General features: G+C 34.1%; 1 protein-coding gene across 3 annotated transcripts in view; it reads right to left on the bottom strand.

Moving 5' to 3' along the window:
- LOC125681421 (nuclear receptor subfamily 1 group I member 3-like) overlaps positions 1 to 18,610 on the bottom strand; it is a 124,292-nt gene extending 105,682 nt beyond the window's left edge. Inside the window, exons 1-3 of one of the 3 annotated variants that reach the window (XM_056155340.1) lie at positions 18,508 to 18,610; positions 10,993 to 11,122; positions 8,744 to 8,820 (exon numbers count right to left, since the gene is read on the bottom strand). In XM_056155340.1, coding sequence (XP_056011315.1) covers positions 8,744 to 8,746 — 3 coding nt within the window. In that variant the 5' untranslated portion in view covers positions 8,747 to 8,820; positions 10,993 to 11,122; positions 18,508 to 18,610. Of the gene's footprint in view, positions 1 to 5,949; positions 6,780 to 8,743; positions 8,821 to 10,397; positions 10,475 to 10,992; positions 11,123 to 18,507 lie in introns of those variants that run through there. The other 2 variants (XM_056155342.1, XM_056155339.1) reach the window with 2 other exon arrangements.
- Between the last annotated feature and the right edge of the window lie 810 nt (positions 18,611 to 19,420).

Raw genomic sequence — 19,420 nt, 5'->3', positions numbered from 1 at the left:
AACCCGGCCAATCGGTTTCAGATTTTCTAATCGTTTAGCATTTTTTCAAACAAGTAATCGGTTGACCGGTGAATCATTGTTATCCATAGTATTTAACACATGCATATATATATCAACCAACCAAGCTTTGGATACATACCGTCCCGCACGAACGACAACTCGTACAAGCAAGAATTATGAAAATCCGGAATATGTTAATTGTTACAAGGTGAAGGTCAGTTGGTACGAGTGTGTATTGAATTTGAAGCGCATATGCCGTAGGCCTACATGTAACAGTGCTTAGCTTCGATAGAACCATTTTCTCGCAGTTTAATTATCTACATCTTCGTCCAAGTGCTTTTTTGAAAAAAGTACAGGGACAAATACTACTGGGTTTTTTATGGCAAAGTCGTTGTGCCAACAAAATATATGCACATCTTTTCCCTCATACCTTCCTTCGAAAATTGAAAAATAAACATTTTAAATCCTCTATACTGACAGCTAGTACACCTTTAAACGACACAAAACACCCTAATGTAGTATTATTTACAAGCTGTTAATGTGATAATTGGGTTTTTTTTCGGTCAATTAAATCTAATCTGTTTATGAAATCGCTAACAACTGTTTTCAAATCTTCTCGCTCGAGGTCGCATATATGACGTCACAGATAATGGCGGGTAAAATATCGACGAAAATATGCTTATCGCAAGATTTGAATTTCATCGCTTTCAAACTCGGAAACTACGCAAACTGTTTCATTTAAAACACATGTAAAGTAGTTTTAGGCATGAAATGAATTAATTTTGCTGAAAAAAATTAAAAAGTTTAGAAACATGCGATGTGTCCTTTAAAGGGACCGATTCATGATTTTCCCCAAAATTTTCTTTTTCACTTCTAATGATTAAAATCTACTGTCTAATGTGTTTAAAAGATTTCACATAATAATTAAGGTTATACATTATAACAGAAGCTTATTTCAGAGAGTTTATTATTTGTTTTGTATAAAACAAAGATTGAGGTATGTTATTGTTTACAAAATTTTCAAAAGAAATGGATGTTGATCTAAGTTTATTATATTTCACATTTCAAGCATTCTTTGGGTAAAATGTGTCATCTAAATGTTAAAATTTGTGACTATGCAAAATTAAGATGCTTTATATTACAAAATTAATATTTTACTAGTTTGTTTGTATACATTAAAAGACCCGAAGGTCAAAATTTTTGCTGTCAACATTAAATGATTTATATTTTTAATGTTTAACATAAAAAATGAAAAATATTTTTTTCAAAAATCGTGAACCAGTCCCTTTAAGGTTAACTAACCTTCGTGCAACTGGGTCCCGAGAAATAAAGATGACATTTTTCTAAGGTGTAATGCATTTTTGATATACTGAGTATGACAACTTAGTTACACCATGAACCCTAGACCCTGGGGTCATGAATTCACAATTTTGGAAAAAGCTTGAGCACTCATCATAATCATACAAACATTTTGCCTCCTTGATGTCCAGAAGTAAAGACATTTTCCTAAGAAATAATTCATTAACTTAACCCCACCCTGCAGCTTGAACACTAAACTCAGGGGTCACGAATTTCACTATTTTGGTAAAGAGCTAAATGCCCATTAATAACCTGAACCGGGATCCAGAGGTCATGAATTTTTGGTAAAGGGTCCATCATGTATTATAATCATGCCACTAGTTTGACTACATGATGTCCTGGAGTAAAGAAGATTTCATTAATTTTAATGGTTTTTGCCACATCCCTTAAGGCCCAGATAGGCAGAAATCATGAATTTTACACACTGTTGACCCATAGATGGTTTCTATAAACTTGGTTGAAATTTGTTAAGCTATTCAAGAGGAAAAGCTGAAAATGTTCAAAAGTTTACAACAGATGCAAAACTAATGGATATTGACTTCACCTTTGACTTGAGCCTCTGCCCCTGGGGTTGCATAATTCACAATTTTGGTATACTCCTTTCTGTTTTTCCTAAATATGCATTTAGTTATTATATAGTTTTAGCAAAATTAAAGAAGACTTTCAAAAGATAAAGACATTTAATCACTATGACCATTTTGGCCTAGCCCTGGTACATGTAGCAAAGCCCCTATTACTGTAATCATGAAATTTTATAAATTACAATTTTTGTTGCAAAGAGCTACCAGTTAGGGCTGTGCGGTGCACCGAAAATTTTGGTGCATCGCAATTCATTCCATTCGATTCGATGCACCGTATACAAATTCCGGATTTCGGTTCGGTTTAGATTTTACATACACCAAAAACAACAAATATGGCGTGCGAGTGATGTGTAGAGCAATCGGAACTCCTCGAATGTTTCGTGCACTCGACATTATAGATCTCGGATGTAATACAATGGCATCCATGAGTGAATTTGATGCATTGCCAACTGCACTCGACATAGATACAGGGCTCGAAATTAGCGAGAAATACTCGCAAAATGCGAGTACATTTGAAAAATAGCGAGTAAAAATAGTGGACACTCGAAAATCTTAGCGAGTTGGGATTTACAAACTATGATAGTATCGTATCCGTTTTATACGGTGATGCGCTATTCGCTTTTCTTAAACTTGCACTCTGAATCATACAAACGCTTACATGAACCACCGATATCAACAACCATTTCTATCTGGATTTTTCTTTTATGATTTTTAAAAGAAAATCAGAGTCAAACAAATGCTTTAGTGGTCGGACATCGCACATCGCATTATGATGGAAAATAGAGACATGTGCCACGAGTCCTGTTTACTTATAGGGGTGATTAAATTAAATTCCAAGTATGAGGTTTTTGTTATTCATTTATCTTTTAAAAAATTGGAGTCTATGTTTTACCAAGTCTTCCGGTAGTTATTTTTAACAGAATCATGAGAATGTCCTATATTAATTTATTGTCATATTGAGGTCAGGTTGTAGTGATGACATGAGTGCAATACTCACCGCGTAGACTATTATTTAAAAAGTTCATGGGACTCATGATCGTGCTGCTTATAAAACCACGAGTCCGGGATTCGCTTGAAAAAATCACTAGTGACAAACCTGATGTGGCATGAAATTGAAAGATTGGATCTAGACCTGCGGTAAATAGGTTGTGGATTAGAGGTGCGATAATCAAGAGACCTGATCATTGCACCATATTACTTACGTAACTTAGTGTCTTGTCCAAACGATGCCTGTTGACCCACTAGGCTCAGTAATGATGGGGAAAACCATTGATTTAAAAAACATGAAAAAAGAGCACTGCTTCATTATTTTTATTTTAGCTTGTAGGTTTTCATTTTAGCCTGTGGATTTTTTACCCACAGGCTAAAATTCGCCTGTGGTAGAAAAAGTTAATTTCGACCCCTGTAGATATTGGATGTAATACGATGGCATCCATGAGTGAATTTGATGCATTGCCAGTTGGCAATGCATCACATTCACTCATGGATGCCATCATATTACATCCGAGATCTATGCCGAGTGCGCGAGACATTCGAGGAGTTCCGATTGATGTGTAGAGCATGTGGATTTATATGCAATAGATTTAAATCACTACTGTGCTGAGGTTTAGCATTTTCACTACTCAGATACCAACAGAATATGGTCCTTAAGATCATTGCAGTTTAATTTACATGACATATAGCATTTCTGTCAGTGCTAGAATGAAATCAACATCCTAGGTAAATACTAATGACACAGATTAAATATTTTGATTATGAGATAAGTAAATGAATAAAGGAGAAATTTTCAAAGACTCTCAATTGATAAAATTGTTGAATTTTTACATATCAATGAAAGCAATATCATATACATTTAGATTGACAATAGATTTGTTTAATAATCCAAAAATTATGCAGCACATTAATATAACAAATTGTAATGGACTGTCAATGTTTTCTTTTTGTTTTATCAATTAGTTATAGAATGACGTTATATTAAAATAGATCTGATGTTTACAAATGACAACATAAAGTTATACAACTTGAATAAAATTAAATCAAGTACATGCTTTTCATTAAAATTGTTAATTTTTGTGCTGTTATTAGATAAATTGGACCTAACATGAACCGAATCGAAAATAATCGAATCGTGCTGTTCTGAATCGAAACCGAACCGCACCGAGCTAACCCTGAATCGTCCCAGCCCTACTACCAGTGCTCCTTCTAAATATCTAGTTATCTTCAATTTAGTATCAATAGCACTAAAGAAGATGTTATTGTAAATGATTTACTAGACATAAATACTATATGCTATGCTTAGTTTAGTTTAGCTTTGCCCTGGAGACAGAACCTCTACCTTGAAGATCATGATATTTACAATTTTGGAAGAGGTGTTCCTACTTAATATGAATATATGTAATTAGTTTTTCTAACAAATATGCAGAATATTTTTTTTAACATTGGTAAATTTTTAAAAGTTTTTCATCCTAGTTGACAGCTAAAGCCTGAATGAACTACTAGACTAAATCTTGCTTCCTGGAGAGAAAAAATAAAAGCACTAATTTGTGTATCTGTGATTTCACTCGGACAGTGCAAGGTGCATAATGTTATATCATTTTGGCTGATGGTGCTGGATAGTCATACGACTCATTATTTCAAGGTATATAGGACACAAATTTATTTGTAATGGCAGATACAAACAAAAAAAATGCTGATATGAGCTATATCATAACTTTGAATTAAACTGAATACCATGACCTTAAAATGAAATGAAATTAAACTACAAATAAAATAAAAAAATAAGACTGAAATAAAATAATTTAAAAACTAATCAAATGAAACCAACACCTAGCCTAACATTTAATTTTATCTATATATATATATATATATATATATATATATATATATATATATATATATAAATTGACGATCAGATGGAGTTCAATCACATAACATTTATTTCTCTACAGGCTGTTTCGTAAGGGGATGGTTTCCCCTCACTCGTCGGGAGAAAAATGACATCTAACGAAAAACATCCGCGTGGCTGAGAATATGTTACACAGAAACATACTGGATAGTTGCTAAGCATGATTACACACAGGATTTTCTCCCGACGAGTGAGGGGAAACCATCCCCTTACGAAACAGCCTGTAGAGAAATAAATGTTATGTGATGAACTCCATCTGATCGTCAATTTATGTAGCTCCGTGAGGCCACGTCGAGCACTCTAGAAGATTATATCGGAGATTTATCCCACTATATATATATATATATATATATATATATATATATATGTATATATGACCAATGATAACAGCAATATAGTCTAACAGTGTTCGAAATTGGTTTAAAACTTGGTATAGACCACGGGTCTATGCCAAAACAAGATGGCATAGACCTCATCGAATTGGCATAGAATGCAACATTGAAAAAAATAACACAAATCTAAAACATTGTTATTTATTTCTAAAGTACTTGGAAAGCATATTTTCTTTCCATTCCATAACAATGTCCTCTTTTCCTCATAACATTTATCAGATGTCGACTTTTGGGATAACTCTACTGCTTTAAACCTAGAAAATCGGCATAGACAAGTTGGTCTATCCCAATTACAATTGGCATAGACCGGTGTCATTTGACATAGACTTGGTCTATCAGCCTATGGTTAATTTCGAACACTGGTCTAATTAACAGTATCCAGTTAATGATAAATAAATGTTGAATGACATTACCTTATCTTTCAGACCCAGTTTGGAATTTTCATATACCTTCACTACAATTATCACTGACACTTGACAACTGGCATTCACTAAAGCACATTTACAAAGATTCTCCTTTCACATTAATAGAACAATTCGAGATTTCTTACTCCAATGATTGACACAGGGACGGCTTTCCCTGCCACATTGTACATTAATCTTCTACTATAGACACTCAATGAATTCAAAAATAAATCGGAAGTTATTCCATTTTCAAAATCACTGAAGCAAAGCAGACTCCGATTATCACACTGAGACTGTCGGATACTTACGAATGGTCTGTCTAAAGAATTTTCATCCTCTAGTTGTCCCTCTTCAGTAGAAGTAGAATTTGAGGGAATCTCCATTCTAAAACTCAACAGGCATGAAGAATGGGGATGCGGAACAATAAATGGCTGTGTAGTACTAAGCCAGAATAAGGCCTACAGCCTGGGCATCCTTCTCCAGTCGATGAATTTCACTACTTTTCCTACCTTGAATTTCAAAAGAGTTCCAAATCCAAGAAAGATTACCAAAAGACTTTATTTTTTTCTCTCGAAAATGGGAGTTGTCGCACTTCCAAAAAGTACAAATCGAAAACTTTTAGTTATTTTCTACGATTTTTTAGTGATTTTTTTTTTCTCGAAAATTTTTTTGAATATTAATTTTTTTAAATTTTTAAATTTTATTTGCAAAAAAATTTAAAATTGATTTCGTGCACGATATGAATATCTAATAGAAACGCGATGCTAATAACAAGATTATGCCAATATCGCTCGCTCCTCTTCCCTTTGAAGCAAACGAGAGAGAGAAAAGTACTAACCTCGGCGATGAAAATTCACTAAAATAACTATATTGTTGCTAATATTGTATACACTTTTCAGCAACAAATTAGTTTCCTTTAAAAATGCATTTAAATTGTTAACCATTTTATATCAAGGGAATGTAGTTTTCTAATGACAGTGTTCCCTAAGACGGGTTTGGTTCACATTTGAAAAATCGCATTATTTCTGATTTGTTTAACCATTTCATTTCAATTTCTTTTTAAAATACATTTGTCCAATATATCTTTTTCCTAACTGACATATTTCTTGAAGAATTTTTCCGTAAATTTGAAAAAAAAAAAAATCTACAAGTTACATTTTCAATTTTTATTTTAAAATTTAGACCGTCTATCTGAGTCGTTTAGGCAATGCATATCATGCATAAAATCACAGCGAAATTTGGACTCTAAAATCTATTTGCAAGTAAAAGATATTTTTATCATTGCGGGGAAAAAATCACCAAAAATTCAAATAAAATAGTTGAGAGGTTGTAACACACTTTAGATGGTGAAATCATAATTCATAAAAGGTGTTTTAATTTTGGCGTAATGAGCAACTTTAATCCTTATTAATCACTTTGCTAGATATTTTATGCAAAGTTGTTTTCAGAGAAATGTCAATGATTTATAGTAGATTTCATGAATGAAGCCAATAATTACAAACTGCCAAAAATCTCTTGAGTGTAAGATATATTGAACATCTCATTATATAATTCCAACACGTCATTTCTTCCAAAAGGAGGCGAATTTAGGTTTTCTCCACGAATATCAACATGGGAAGTACAGATTGGATATCGGATGACCGTAGGTAAAATAATACCAAGACCTTTCAATTCATTTGATGTTTTACTTCCTGTCCACCTGTCTATCTTAACATCCTTCCTCTCTTTTCTTCCTTTCTTTTGTTTCGGCTTTTTGTGTGAGGGAGCTGAACAGTATAGGGAAACTTTGGCGAAATTAGAAAGCTGACAAGAAGACCTGCGATAAAAAACATTCTAAGTCCCATAACTCTGTAAATACAAAGCTGATAAATTTGAAACTTTCTCTGCCTAATCCAATCAAAATTTATGAAAATCTTACCGCATGCCTTAGAAAGTGCTGACGGAAGAGAAGATTACGTGCCTCTGTCCACTGATATTTCAGGAGCATTGCAGTGATTCGCGATTTTAGCAATTCAACGCACACGGAAATTATATAGAACAAAGAAAAATATTCGCGAGACCAACGCAACCTGTATTCCGAAGTTTAAAGAAGATCTGACCAACGTGCACATATAAATTGTATAACAAGCCTGAAGTTTATGGAAAAACGGAGGAAAGGCCAACTAAAGATGCCATCATCAACTTGCAGGAAATTGCATATGAGGACATTTCATTGCCACATATTACAGGCGCTTGTTTCATAGATTTCACAAGTTATGCTAGCGCTGTATAATGATATTTCTATTATACATGAATAACATAACTTGCGAAATCTATGAAACAAGCGCCTGTACCACATATATTCAGATCACAGGCACCTGAAGTGTGGATACCTTGTTTAGATCTGATGCACATTACCCCCACCCCCCCCCCCCTTCTCTAGAATGAAATTATTTTATACGGAACCAAAAATGTATCCGAAATACGTTATTTCCCCACCAATCACCCTCATACGTCGTTCTGAATAGTCAATCTCTACCATCTGTAAGCTTTTGAGATGACCACGTGTGGGATACTAATGTACATATATTACATGTAGTGTTACGCTAATGTACACGAGTTTGTGTCCGTGACTGACGATCGCCGTGTAAGCGTGGACACCGAGGGAGTTGAATTCGCGGAAGAATCACTCGGCCGCATTGATGGCACCGTGGCTAATGGTTAGGTGGACAATATTGTGATCGAGACAGCGCATATAATATTATTGAATTTTCAAAAAGGCAATTTACATGCAGCTGTATATAGACGGATTTCAATCGTGTTCCTAAGCAGATACACCATGTCTTAGACCAGTAGTTGACAATTTCGTGCAGTTTGTTATTACCCCCCCCCCCCCCCCCCCCCCCCCCCCCCCCCCCCATGACAGCTCGGTGGTCTCCAATTAAGTATTACGGACATTTTCATTTTTCATTTCACGCAAGCTATACGAAAGTGCTAGGACAAATCATACATATCTTCTTCCGTACAAATGAGCATTGTCAATATTATGCACCCTATACAGAGTCTAAAATCGTCGTATATTTATGAACATGCACAATATCTAATGAAAATAAGAGTTTTTACCATTGCAAACGCTGTGGAAAGTATTCCCCAAAAATATTCAATTTCTCCGTAGATTGTATGAGGCCTCACCTAAAAAGCTGAATCGAGAAAAGTTTATTGTAAATTTCCGTCAAATGAATGCAAGTGAAAACAAAAATTACATATACATTTTGTTTGTACATTGTATATTGTTCTGCAGAATGCCAGTGTGGATTTTAATTTCACATATTTACCTTTTCAATATTTTTGCCTTTAATAATATTTTTACAATTAATTGTAATGATAGCCATTTTCTCATGAATGCGATGTAGTTGTGTATTATGCGTGTGTATTCCGACAACTGCATCTGATTGAGAAAAAATCAGCCCATTGGGTGAATAGGACGTGTCTTACTTCCCTAGAAAACATCGAAGAAAGAAAGAAAGAAAAAAGAGAGAGAGAGAGATTATGTTAATTTGTTTTCATAAGGTAAAACGTCTGAAGATTTTTTTTTTAAATGAAAGCGCTTACGTTTTACAACTGTTTTACAACGTGTTGTCATATTTTATTTGATTACCAGACACTGAGGAAATTTTTCACATTTGGAGATATATATATATATATATATATATACGAAGTTAAATTTTTTTTTAAAAACTCTAAACACTTTCTAGAAATATTTCGACCGTGTTACCGGTCTTCTTCAGTCGTATTTATCTGTCATTATATATATATATATATATATATATATATATATATATATATATATTAAAGACAACTATATACCATGTCAAGTTGAAATATTTAATTAGGTCAGCAGCCGCCCCCCCCCCCCCCCCATAAATTTTCGTGGTATGTTGTTTAGAAAAATGTACTAAACGATAAACGAAGCAATAATTTCTTGCACTCCCGGAGAAATAAATGACAAAAGCTTTTGATTTCTTGAATTATTTTATTGGAATAACTTAAAAAAATTTCGAAAAACCTTTAAAATTTGCGTCATTTATTAATTTCGCCTTATAAAAAATCATAGAAAATAGTACAAATGACTAAATAGGAGACATATTTCAAGCCCTATAAAATCTGTAAAACCCAGGAGCTTCCGGGGGCTTCGCTCCCCTGGGCCCCCACTTCAAGGCGGTCCCCAGACCCCCTGCCTCAAAAAGTGGCGACCCCGTAACCACAATTCCTGGATCCGCCCCTGTAGGTATCAGTGATACATTTATGTATTACATGTGATATTGCATTTTATATCACAGGAGGAACTTGTTTCTTACAGAGTCACCTCCTCCTGGTTTTAGTAAGGATGGGGAGACCATGTATTACTAACAAATGCCTGCACTTTATATCCTATCACGGATGTTGTAGTTTACGCACAGACACTTGTTTCATGCATGGGTCCCCCCTCCTTACTAGTTCATGTAAGTCTACGCCTGAAACAGTCCTAATGATAAAGCATGTCAATCCACGATATCCTACTCCAATGATAATAACAGAGCGGTGCTGGATCGCTCTCACTTCATTCACAAAGCGTACAACATATAATTTATCCATTGTATATACATTTTCTCCCTTCCTACCTCCCTCCCCATCCTTTAAAATTACCCTTTTTACAACTTTACCCTCTCTGTTACTATGTCATCCCATTCTCAAAACCCTTCCCATTCCCATCCACAATATAATCAAACTAGGTTACCTTTCTGCACTCAGTAGATAGCGTCTTCCTTACAACACAAATACAACCTTGCTACTGTGCATGCGCGACACATTAGTGACTGTTTACGTCCAGTATGTTCTATTGATAGAAAAGTAGTTAGGAAAGGGGGGGGGGGGGGTATGTGTCCTATATGCCTACGATTTGGATACTTAATCATTATTATCATATATTTATATAGTTTGTAAAAAAGAATTCGGTATTTGATACAGTAAATACATCCAATAATAAAAGTCAAGAAACACAAAACTCGAATAACATAATGTTATTCGAGTTTTGTGTTTCTTGACTTTTATTATTGGATATATATATATATATATATATATATATATATATATATATATATATTAGAATAAATAAGGCCTTGGTATAACAAATAAGTTGAATATTTCACGATTATTCCAAGGCACTCTCTCTCTCTCTCTCTCTCTCTCTCTCTCTCTCTCTCTCTCTCTCTCTACGGCTATGCAGTGGAATTTGGGAAACAACAACGTATGTACACATATCGTAGATATGCTTGGGATCGAATTAAAGAGTACTCATTGATAGTAAATTCAAATCCAAGCAATGTAGTTACCTGTGGTACGTATGTATGCCGATGACATATGTGCACTTGAACATGCCTCGTCATCTGTTGTTATGGAAATATCGATTGGCATCTCTTCTCTTGATTGTTGTAATTATCTCATGTTTGTCTGTATTGGACTCTGAATTAAAAATAAAGAATTCAACATTTGCTTTGATATTCATTGATAATAAATACGATAAAGCCAGACTGATGATAATGCTGTGTTTAAGCGCGGACTCTATGTGCTTCGAGTACATTGATTAAAAGAATAATATATAATTGACATTTTATAAACAAAAATATTTTTCAGATTTCATGAAGTATGCCGTTGTAACATTAAATAGTGACCCCGTTGAAAAACGACCTCAGGAGTCATTTCTTAACGTTAAAAGTTGACCCCGATCAAACGTTAAATTTTGGGGGGAAACGGTCGTTGAAAAGTGATCAACGTTAAATTTTGATCATTAATGGGGTCATTTTTAACGGCTATTAAATGTTACACACATAATGTATGAATTTTCAGAGAGAGAGAGACAGACACACACACACACACACACACAGAGAGAGAGAGAGAGAGAGACAGACAGACAAACAGAGACACAGAGAGAGAGAGACAGACAGACAGACACACACACACACACACACAGAGACAGACAGACAGACAGACACACACACACACAGAGAGAGAGAGAGAGAGAGAGAGAGAGAGAGAGAGAGAGAGAGAGAGAGAACTACTCTTTTTTTGACGATTTAGGGAATGTAAAGATATAAACATGGACACATTTTTGTTAAGTTTTTAAATATATTTGCTGTATGAAATATACCATCTGAAGTCACATGCATATTACTTGTCGTGCTTTGCTTTACCCAAGAAAATTATATCCCAAATTTGTATCGTTTAGTACATGTACCACGCTCTATTCAATATATTTTGTAAATACCCACAGCAGGCAAACATATTTTATTCGTATGTACTGTAACATGTACATATTACATACACATGTAAGCAGAACTGTTATATAGTCCTTGGTCATGTTGTTGTACATGGCATAACAAATAATTTTATCCGACTCAATCGACGTTTTTAATCGAAGTGTCTATATTCATATATATGTATGGATTATCAGAGAGAGAGAGAGAGAGAGAGAGAGAGAGAGAGAGAGAGAGAGAGAGAGACGCTCAATGGATTATTGTTTCCTAGGCAAACGAAATTTAATCCCAAACATGAGGTCCATGGGCTACATCACTCACCCGAGTTACCTTGCCTCATATTTAAAGATTTTCCCTATATATATTCGCATATAAAACTTTGATCCCTATTGTGGCCCCAACCTACCACCAGGGACCATGATTTTTACAAACTTGAATTTGCACTACATGTACACTATATACATGTTTGTCAGGAATTTTTCATGAACATGTAAATGTAAACTTCTTTGGCCCAATGGTTCTTGAGAAGATTTTTAAAGATTTTACCTAAATATTCGCATGTAAAACTTTGATCCCCTATTGTGGCCCCATCCTACCCCCGGGGGCCATGATTTGAACAAACTTGAATCTGCACTGTGTCAGGAAGCTTTCATGTAAATTTGTATTTTCCTAGCCCAGTGGTTCTTTCCCTATTCATTACCATGTAAAACATTGATCCCTTATTGTGACCCCAACCTACCCCCGGGGGCCATAATTTGAACAAACTTGAATCTGCACCGTGTCAGGAAGCTTTCATGTAAATTTCAGCTTTTCTGGCTCAGTGGTTCTTGAGAAGAAGATTTTTAAAAGTTTTCCCTATTTATTCCCATGTGAAACTTTGATCCCCTATTGTGGCCCCAATCTATCTACAGGGACCATGATTTGAACAAACAAAAATCTGCACTATATCAGGAAGCTTTCGTGTAAATCTCAGTTCTTCTGGTCCAGTGGTTCTTGAGAGGAAGATTTTTAAAGATTTTCTCTATATATTTGCATATAAAACTTTTATCCACTATTGTGGCCCCAACCTTCCCTCGGGGGCCATGATTTGAACAAACTTGAATCTGCACTATTTCAGAAAGCTTTCATGTAAATCAGCTCCTCTGGCTCAGTGGTTTTTGATGAGAAGATTTTTAAATGACCCCACCCTATTTTTGCATTTTTGTGATTATCTCCCCTTTGAAGGGAACATAGCCCTTTATTGAATAAACTGGAAAGCCTTTTGGATGCTTTTGGCCAAGTTTGGTTGGAATTGGCCCAGTGGTTCTGTAGAAGAAGTAAAAAATGTGAAAAGTTTACAGACGGACAGACAGACAACGGACAACAGGTGATCAGAAAAGCTCACTTGAGCTTTCAGCTCAGGTGAGCTAAAAAGAATTTACTCTCTCGTACTGGTGTCACTTTACGTTACGCTTATAACGTCATAAATTGTGGCAAAAGAATCACGAAAGCAACGTCATATTTTAAACAAATTCATTATCTCCAAGCTGGAATATCATAATTATGAATTCTTAGAAATACTCCAAAGTATACGTATACGTACTGTATTTATTTCACCGTGCCTACAACAGCAGGCATGTCGTATGAAATAAGGGTAACCTTTTCGGTAGGTTTCGTTTCGTTTCGGTAGATTTCGTTTCATTTCGATTTCGTTTCACATTTTACAGGTAACTATCCCATGAAATAAGGCTTGCAATTCTTATGAATGACCTCTGAGAAATTTGAACACAGTAAAAAAAATAAGTTTTGGTTTTTTCTAGGATATATACCGCATGGCTAGTTGTATGTTTCAATTAATTTTTATATTTTCTTTGTGTTTCTTTTTCTCATATTTTAGCCCATTTTGCTCTGTACTTTCTCACCACCTCTGATGTTTGTTTATATTCAGTCTGATTGATAGTTTTGGTTTTATTTTACAATGCTAGCCTTTGTTCTCGGTGTTTTCGGAGTTTCATATAGCCTATCTATAGAATTCAAGCTTTTCCCTTTGTGATATTTTCTTTTGCTCATCCAATTTCTGAAATCCATAATGAAATAACAAAGGTCTTTTTAAAACTATTATAGATTTAAGCTTTTACAATCGATTTTTTGTTGGGGAGGGGGGTCGTCATGCAAGTGAAAAATGATTTAATCATAAGTTCAAACCTTTCCATATTTTTGGAAAAAAAGCTACGAGATTAATTTCGTAGTGTACATATATGAGCACCTATGGCTTATTTATTAGATCAAAACTTATTACCAGCCTGGAGGCGGTCGGTTAGGGGCGGGATCAAAAGATCGATGTGGGATAAAAATCTAAATTCAAATAGTAATGCGGAAGGGGGGGGGTGTTTAAAAACTCCCGTACGTTTCTGTCATCCGACATCGATCACGCTCCAGTGGAAAAAAAATAACCAGCGCATAGAAACTATATATGTGATTTTGCGTTTTATAAATGAATAAAATAATAATAATAACCACGGTGAGTTGAAGTGAGAGTCAAAAACTTCCAAATAATATTACATTTTAACGTTTTAGTGTTCACGTTCATTTGTGAATAAACAGTAGAAAAGGTATACAGAATGTTATTTATACTCGTATGTTTTACTTGTGAATCGATTAGTTTATATATATCATATTTAGTTTTGAGGGGGGTGATCTCGTAAAAACTATGTGATTTTTTTGTCAGACGTTGAACTTTTGATCTCGTCCCTTATATTATATGAAAGTTTGAATGGTAGTGTATATGGCGTGTAAAACGGTGCATTTACACACATTTTGATTTACATGTATATGCTATTTATATTTAATAATCTTGTTATTCATATGCGGAAATTATTTTATTCTACTGTAGAGAGAGAGACTCCTCTATACTCTTCTGGAGTACCAACACATGTGGGCGAAATATTCCAGGGGCAATCGCTCACACCCGCCAGAGATCACATGGGTCCTAAATATAACAGTGAGGTTGTTCAACACGTCACTGATACTCTAACAAGATTCTAGCATGTGCACATCAACATTATCAAATACGAATCAAATATTATGGAATATAAATCGAGATTTAGCCTATATATCGAATAAATAACAAGATTATCAATCTAATTAAAACCAGATCCTCTCTAACAGTTATACTGGAGAATAAATAACAAGATTATCAATCTCATTAAAACCAGATCCTCTCTAACAGTTATACTGGAGAATAAATAACAAGATTATCAATCTAATTAAAACCAGATCCTCTCTAACAGTTACACTGGAGAATAAATAACAAGATTATCAATCTAATTAAAACCAGATCCTCTCTAACAGTTACACTGGAGAATAAATAACAAGATTATCAATCTAATTAAAACCAGATCCTCTCTAACAGTTATACTGGAGAATAAATAACAAGATTATCAATCTAATTAAAACCAGATCCTCTCTAACAGTTGTACAGGAGAAGTGTAACGGTTAAAGAAAATCTGATTTTAATTCGATTGCAAGATTATCGAATATAAATCAAAATTTTCGCATATAAATATTAAGATTATCGAATATAATTAAATTTTTTGCATATGAATAACAAGATTACCGAATATGATTAAAGAGTTTCGTATATAAATCAAAATTTCTATAATATTGCAACATTTTACACACCATAAGTGTATCTGTTCAATACTGAATTTTTATATGCATAAATACAGTAGTACATGCAACAAAATATTGTCTGTATAATTGTCATTTGATAAAGCCAATTACAGTACATGTACCAGAGTAAAACATATCTACGAGATACACATGCTATAGCTTAAATACCTTATATACTGTTTTTAAAAATCATTTTAATTTAAATAATTTAAAAACAACAATAGCAACATTTTACGCTTAGCTAGACGTAGATCGTGTACAATGACGTCGTGTCATTGCGCGACAAAATCACACGGGACATTTATTTGGACATAAGTATCTTTTCGTTTTCCTAAATGGACGCGGGATAAAATGAAATGTTGTATATTCTATATAGTGAATTTTATGTACGTTCTGTGAGTAATATTCATGAAAATATTCGCGTTGGAATAATGCTTAGAAATAAGACATATAATGGTAGATTTGTTTAAAAAGCGCGGTATTTGTAGAATAAGGACATTTCACTGGACACCGATAAAATCAATCTACTTCATGGATATACTCAGAATTATATAATATTGGCATACACTGTGCTCCACGATATATGTACATTATAAATGTAACAAGGATAGTTTGTTGTATGTATTTGATGTATAATTGTCCAAGTTATGATACAATTAATACCAAAACTTTCATGAGTAATATGCAAAAATATAATAACAGACACCTGGAAACAATTTCTATGAAAATTCCTCAACTGGCACTTAATTACAATAAGAAATGGTAAATTTTCTATATATTCCTTATAATGATGCAATTACTTGAGGACCTCAACGTGCTGTGCGCCCTCTGTATTGGGGGGATAACTCGTGCTGTACTGTGAAAAATGGATTCCATTGGAAAGATAGTTATTAAAAAGAAGACACGATTAAACAATGTCCATTTGCAAACATACACATGTAATCACTATGACCATTTGACCCCACCCTGATACGTACCACACCCCTACCCCATTTCCAATTTTGGTAAAAGACAGACCTGTTCCTTATAAGTATCCAATTACTTTAAAGTTAGTATCAAAAGCATTAAGGAAAATGTTACTTAAATGATTTACACATCTACACACTATATGGTAAGTTTGGTTCCCACCCTGGAGTCACTGAATCAGAACCTTAGTCCTATACCCCAGGGACCATGAAATGTACAATTGTGGCAGAGGACTTCCTGCTCTAGTTTTCCTTACAGATTTGCGTTTGTAAAGAAACTTTTTGAAACTGGATAAATTTTTGTTCATCCCCTGAGGCCCCAGGGGTGCAGGTGTCCTGAAATTTACAATTTATTCCCCCTTATCCCAAGGATGCATCCGAATTTGGAATGGTAGTTATCAAGAAGTTAAAATTGTTCAATTGTTAATGTGCAACGCATGACAATAGACACAGAGCAAAAGCAATAGGTCACCTGGTTAACTCAGGTGACCTAATAAAGATGTATATTTGAAATTTGTATTTGGTGATTATCTTTGACATAATTTATTATTGCATACTAGTATGTAACTTACACAAACACTATGATCAGTGGAGTAACGACAATATAAGTGGTGTAACACACACCTTCATCATTTGTACGTACAAGCAAAAATATTCTTGTCAGATTTCTTTTTCATTGAAAGGAAATGTATGAAATTATTCAAAGGAGTGGTATTGATTAGTTTTTAGCTTTACTGTTAAAGTGTTTGGGTCCACTTCTGTTATTTTTATGTCAGTGGTGTAATTTACTTGTCAGTGGTCAAACACATTTTGTCTTTGGTGTTACATGAACAATTTTCTTGATCGCAGACAAAGATGGTCATATTTGTAAGGATATCCTTACAGTTTACAATCCCACACGATCACTAAGATCCGAATCTCTGCATCTTCTCCAGGTACCTCGGACACGTACGAAAACATATGGAGATCGACGTTTGGACAAGGCTGCATCGAGTCTCTGGAATTCTCTGCCTTTTAAACTCAGACAATGTACTTCATTGTCTAATTTTAAAGTGGACCTCAAAACGCATCTCTTTAGATTAGCTTTTAATTTGTGATTATTTTTATATACTTAGTGCTCTTACACACAGCTCTTACAGTGTTGTTAACAAAAAAAAAAAATAAACAAACAAAAAACAAACAAAAAAACTAACCTGCTGTTTGTTATTATACCTATGTCCTTTTTATGTATTTTATTATTCCTAAGGATTGTTTTAAATTGTTTCATATGTTATTAGGGTAATCATATCATATCGCTATATATCAATAATAATATTTATGCATTTTAATTCTGACACTATGAATATTTTATTCACATGTATGTGCACATCGATTTTATATTATCTTTTCTTTCACATTTGTAAAGCGCTTTAGAGAACTAATGTTGATAGGGCGCTATATAAATCTTTTAATTACAATTTTTTTTTTTAATTACAATATATCAGTATCAAACTTTTTATAAAATAAGATTTAAATGAATCTATTTAATCTGTAATAATATTTTTGTGTCATTTTGTAATAATGCAGGTATCATGTTAAAAAGAGAGGAAAGTTTTTAAAATAGTGTCTCAGATATACCATTTTGTGTCAGTTTAATTATAGAATTATTGAGTTTTTTAAACATCAGATCAAAATGTATCAGTTTTAATGCTTTTTTGCAATTATTTATACCATTTTCAAGTATATGGTATTTTTCCCGTTATTATATATTTGTTACACCATTGACAGATTTGTTCTACATATTCACCTCTGACCCCATTTTTTTTGGCAACGGGGCACATTTCATGCTTGCAAAATTTAATATGTTTTACCCTAATGTTTGATAAACATGTTATGTTTTAAAAAATTGGAATTTAGAACTATACATTTCTTGTCATTTCGAACTCTGAAAAATCTGCGAAATTTGATAATGACCCACGTATGAAAGTAACACCAGTACCGTGCGCGACGTCTCAGATGTCTTTTCCTTCGTCTCTCTTCCCTTGGGGTTGAATCTTCTCTGAACTGTAACTTTATCACGATCAGAATAAGGGCATAACACTGTCCAAGTAAAGAAATTTTCAACTCAATATTTTTATGCACATGATTTAAATTGTAAAAATCCTTTGATCATTAGAGAAACAGGAGTACGTATTTATATAAGAGGTGGAGAGGATGCGATTTAGAGAAATATAATCGCTCCCAAACGTGGTAATAATCGAAATTAGTTGGATAACCACTATGCAAAGGAGCAATAGATTGATTGATTGATTAAATATTGTTTAACGTCACTCGAGAGAATCTTTCACGCATATAGAATACTAAGGGTTGTATAACTATACTTGTATGTATAATTTACTCCTTATCACTTTCAAATAAACACATCTATAAATAAGCTAGCTGTCTCGAATACTTGGGGTACAAGACTGCCAGTCTGATTGACTTGGCAAAGGCACCGTCCCTTGGTACCCCCTGTATTCGTGACAACATTTTATAATATTGTTTCATTTTCCTACCCATGTAACATCCTTGTTGTACATCGCATTTTCAATCAGTACTATTAGCCAACTCAAGACCAACATCATGTAGAAATGGTATACATCTGTTTATCGTATTGTGTAGTTCTATTTAATTGTATACAATACTCATGTAAGCTGTCTTGAATATATAACATCTGTATATGGTATGCATGTGTACATATTGTACTTACTTACTTAGGCCTGTCGTTCCGTGAGGAACATAGGCCATCTACGACAGTCCTCCAACGAACACGATTCTGGGCTGCTTTTGTGGCGTCATGCCAGGTCATGTCCTGTGCTTTTAGTTCTACTTCTGAGTCACGCCTCCAGGTGTTTCTTGGACGTCCCCTCTTT

Source organism: Ostrea edulis, chromosome 2 (genome assembly GCF_947568905.1).
Source record: "Ostrea edulis chromosome 2, xbOstEdul1.1, whole genome shotgun sequence".
NCBI lineage: Eukaryota > Metazoa > Mollusca > Bivalvia > Ostreida > Ostreidae > Ostrea > Ostrea edulis.
Note: the sequence above shows the minus strand (reverse complement) of the source record. Positions and strands in the feature narration are given on the sequence as shown.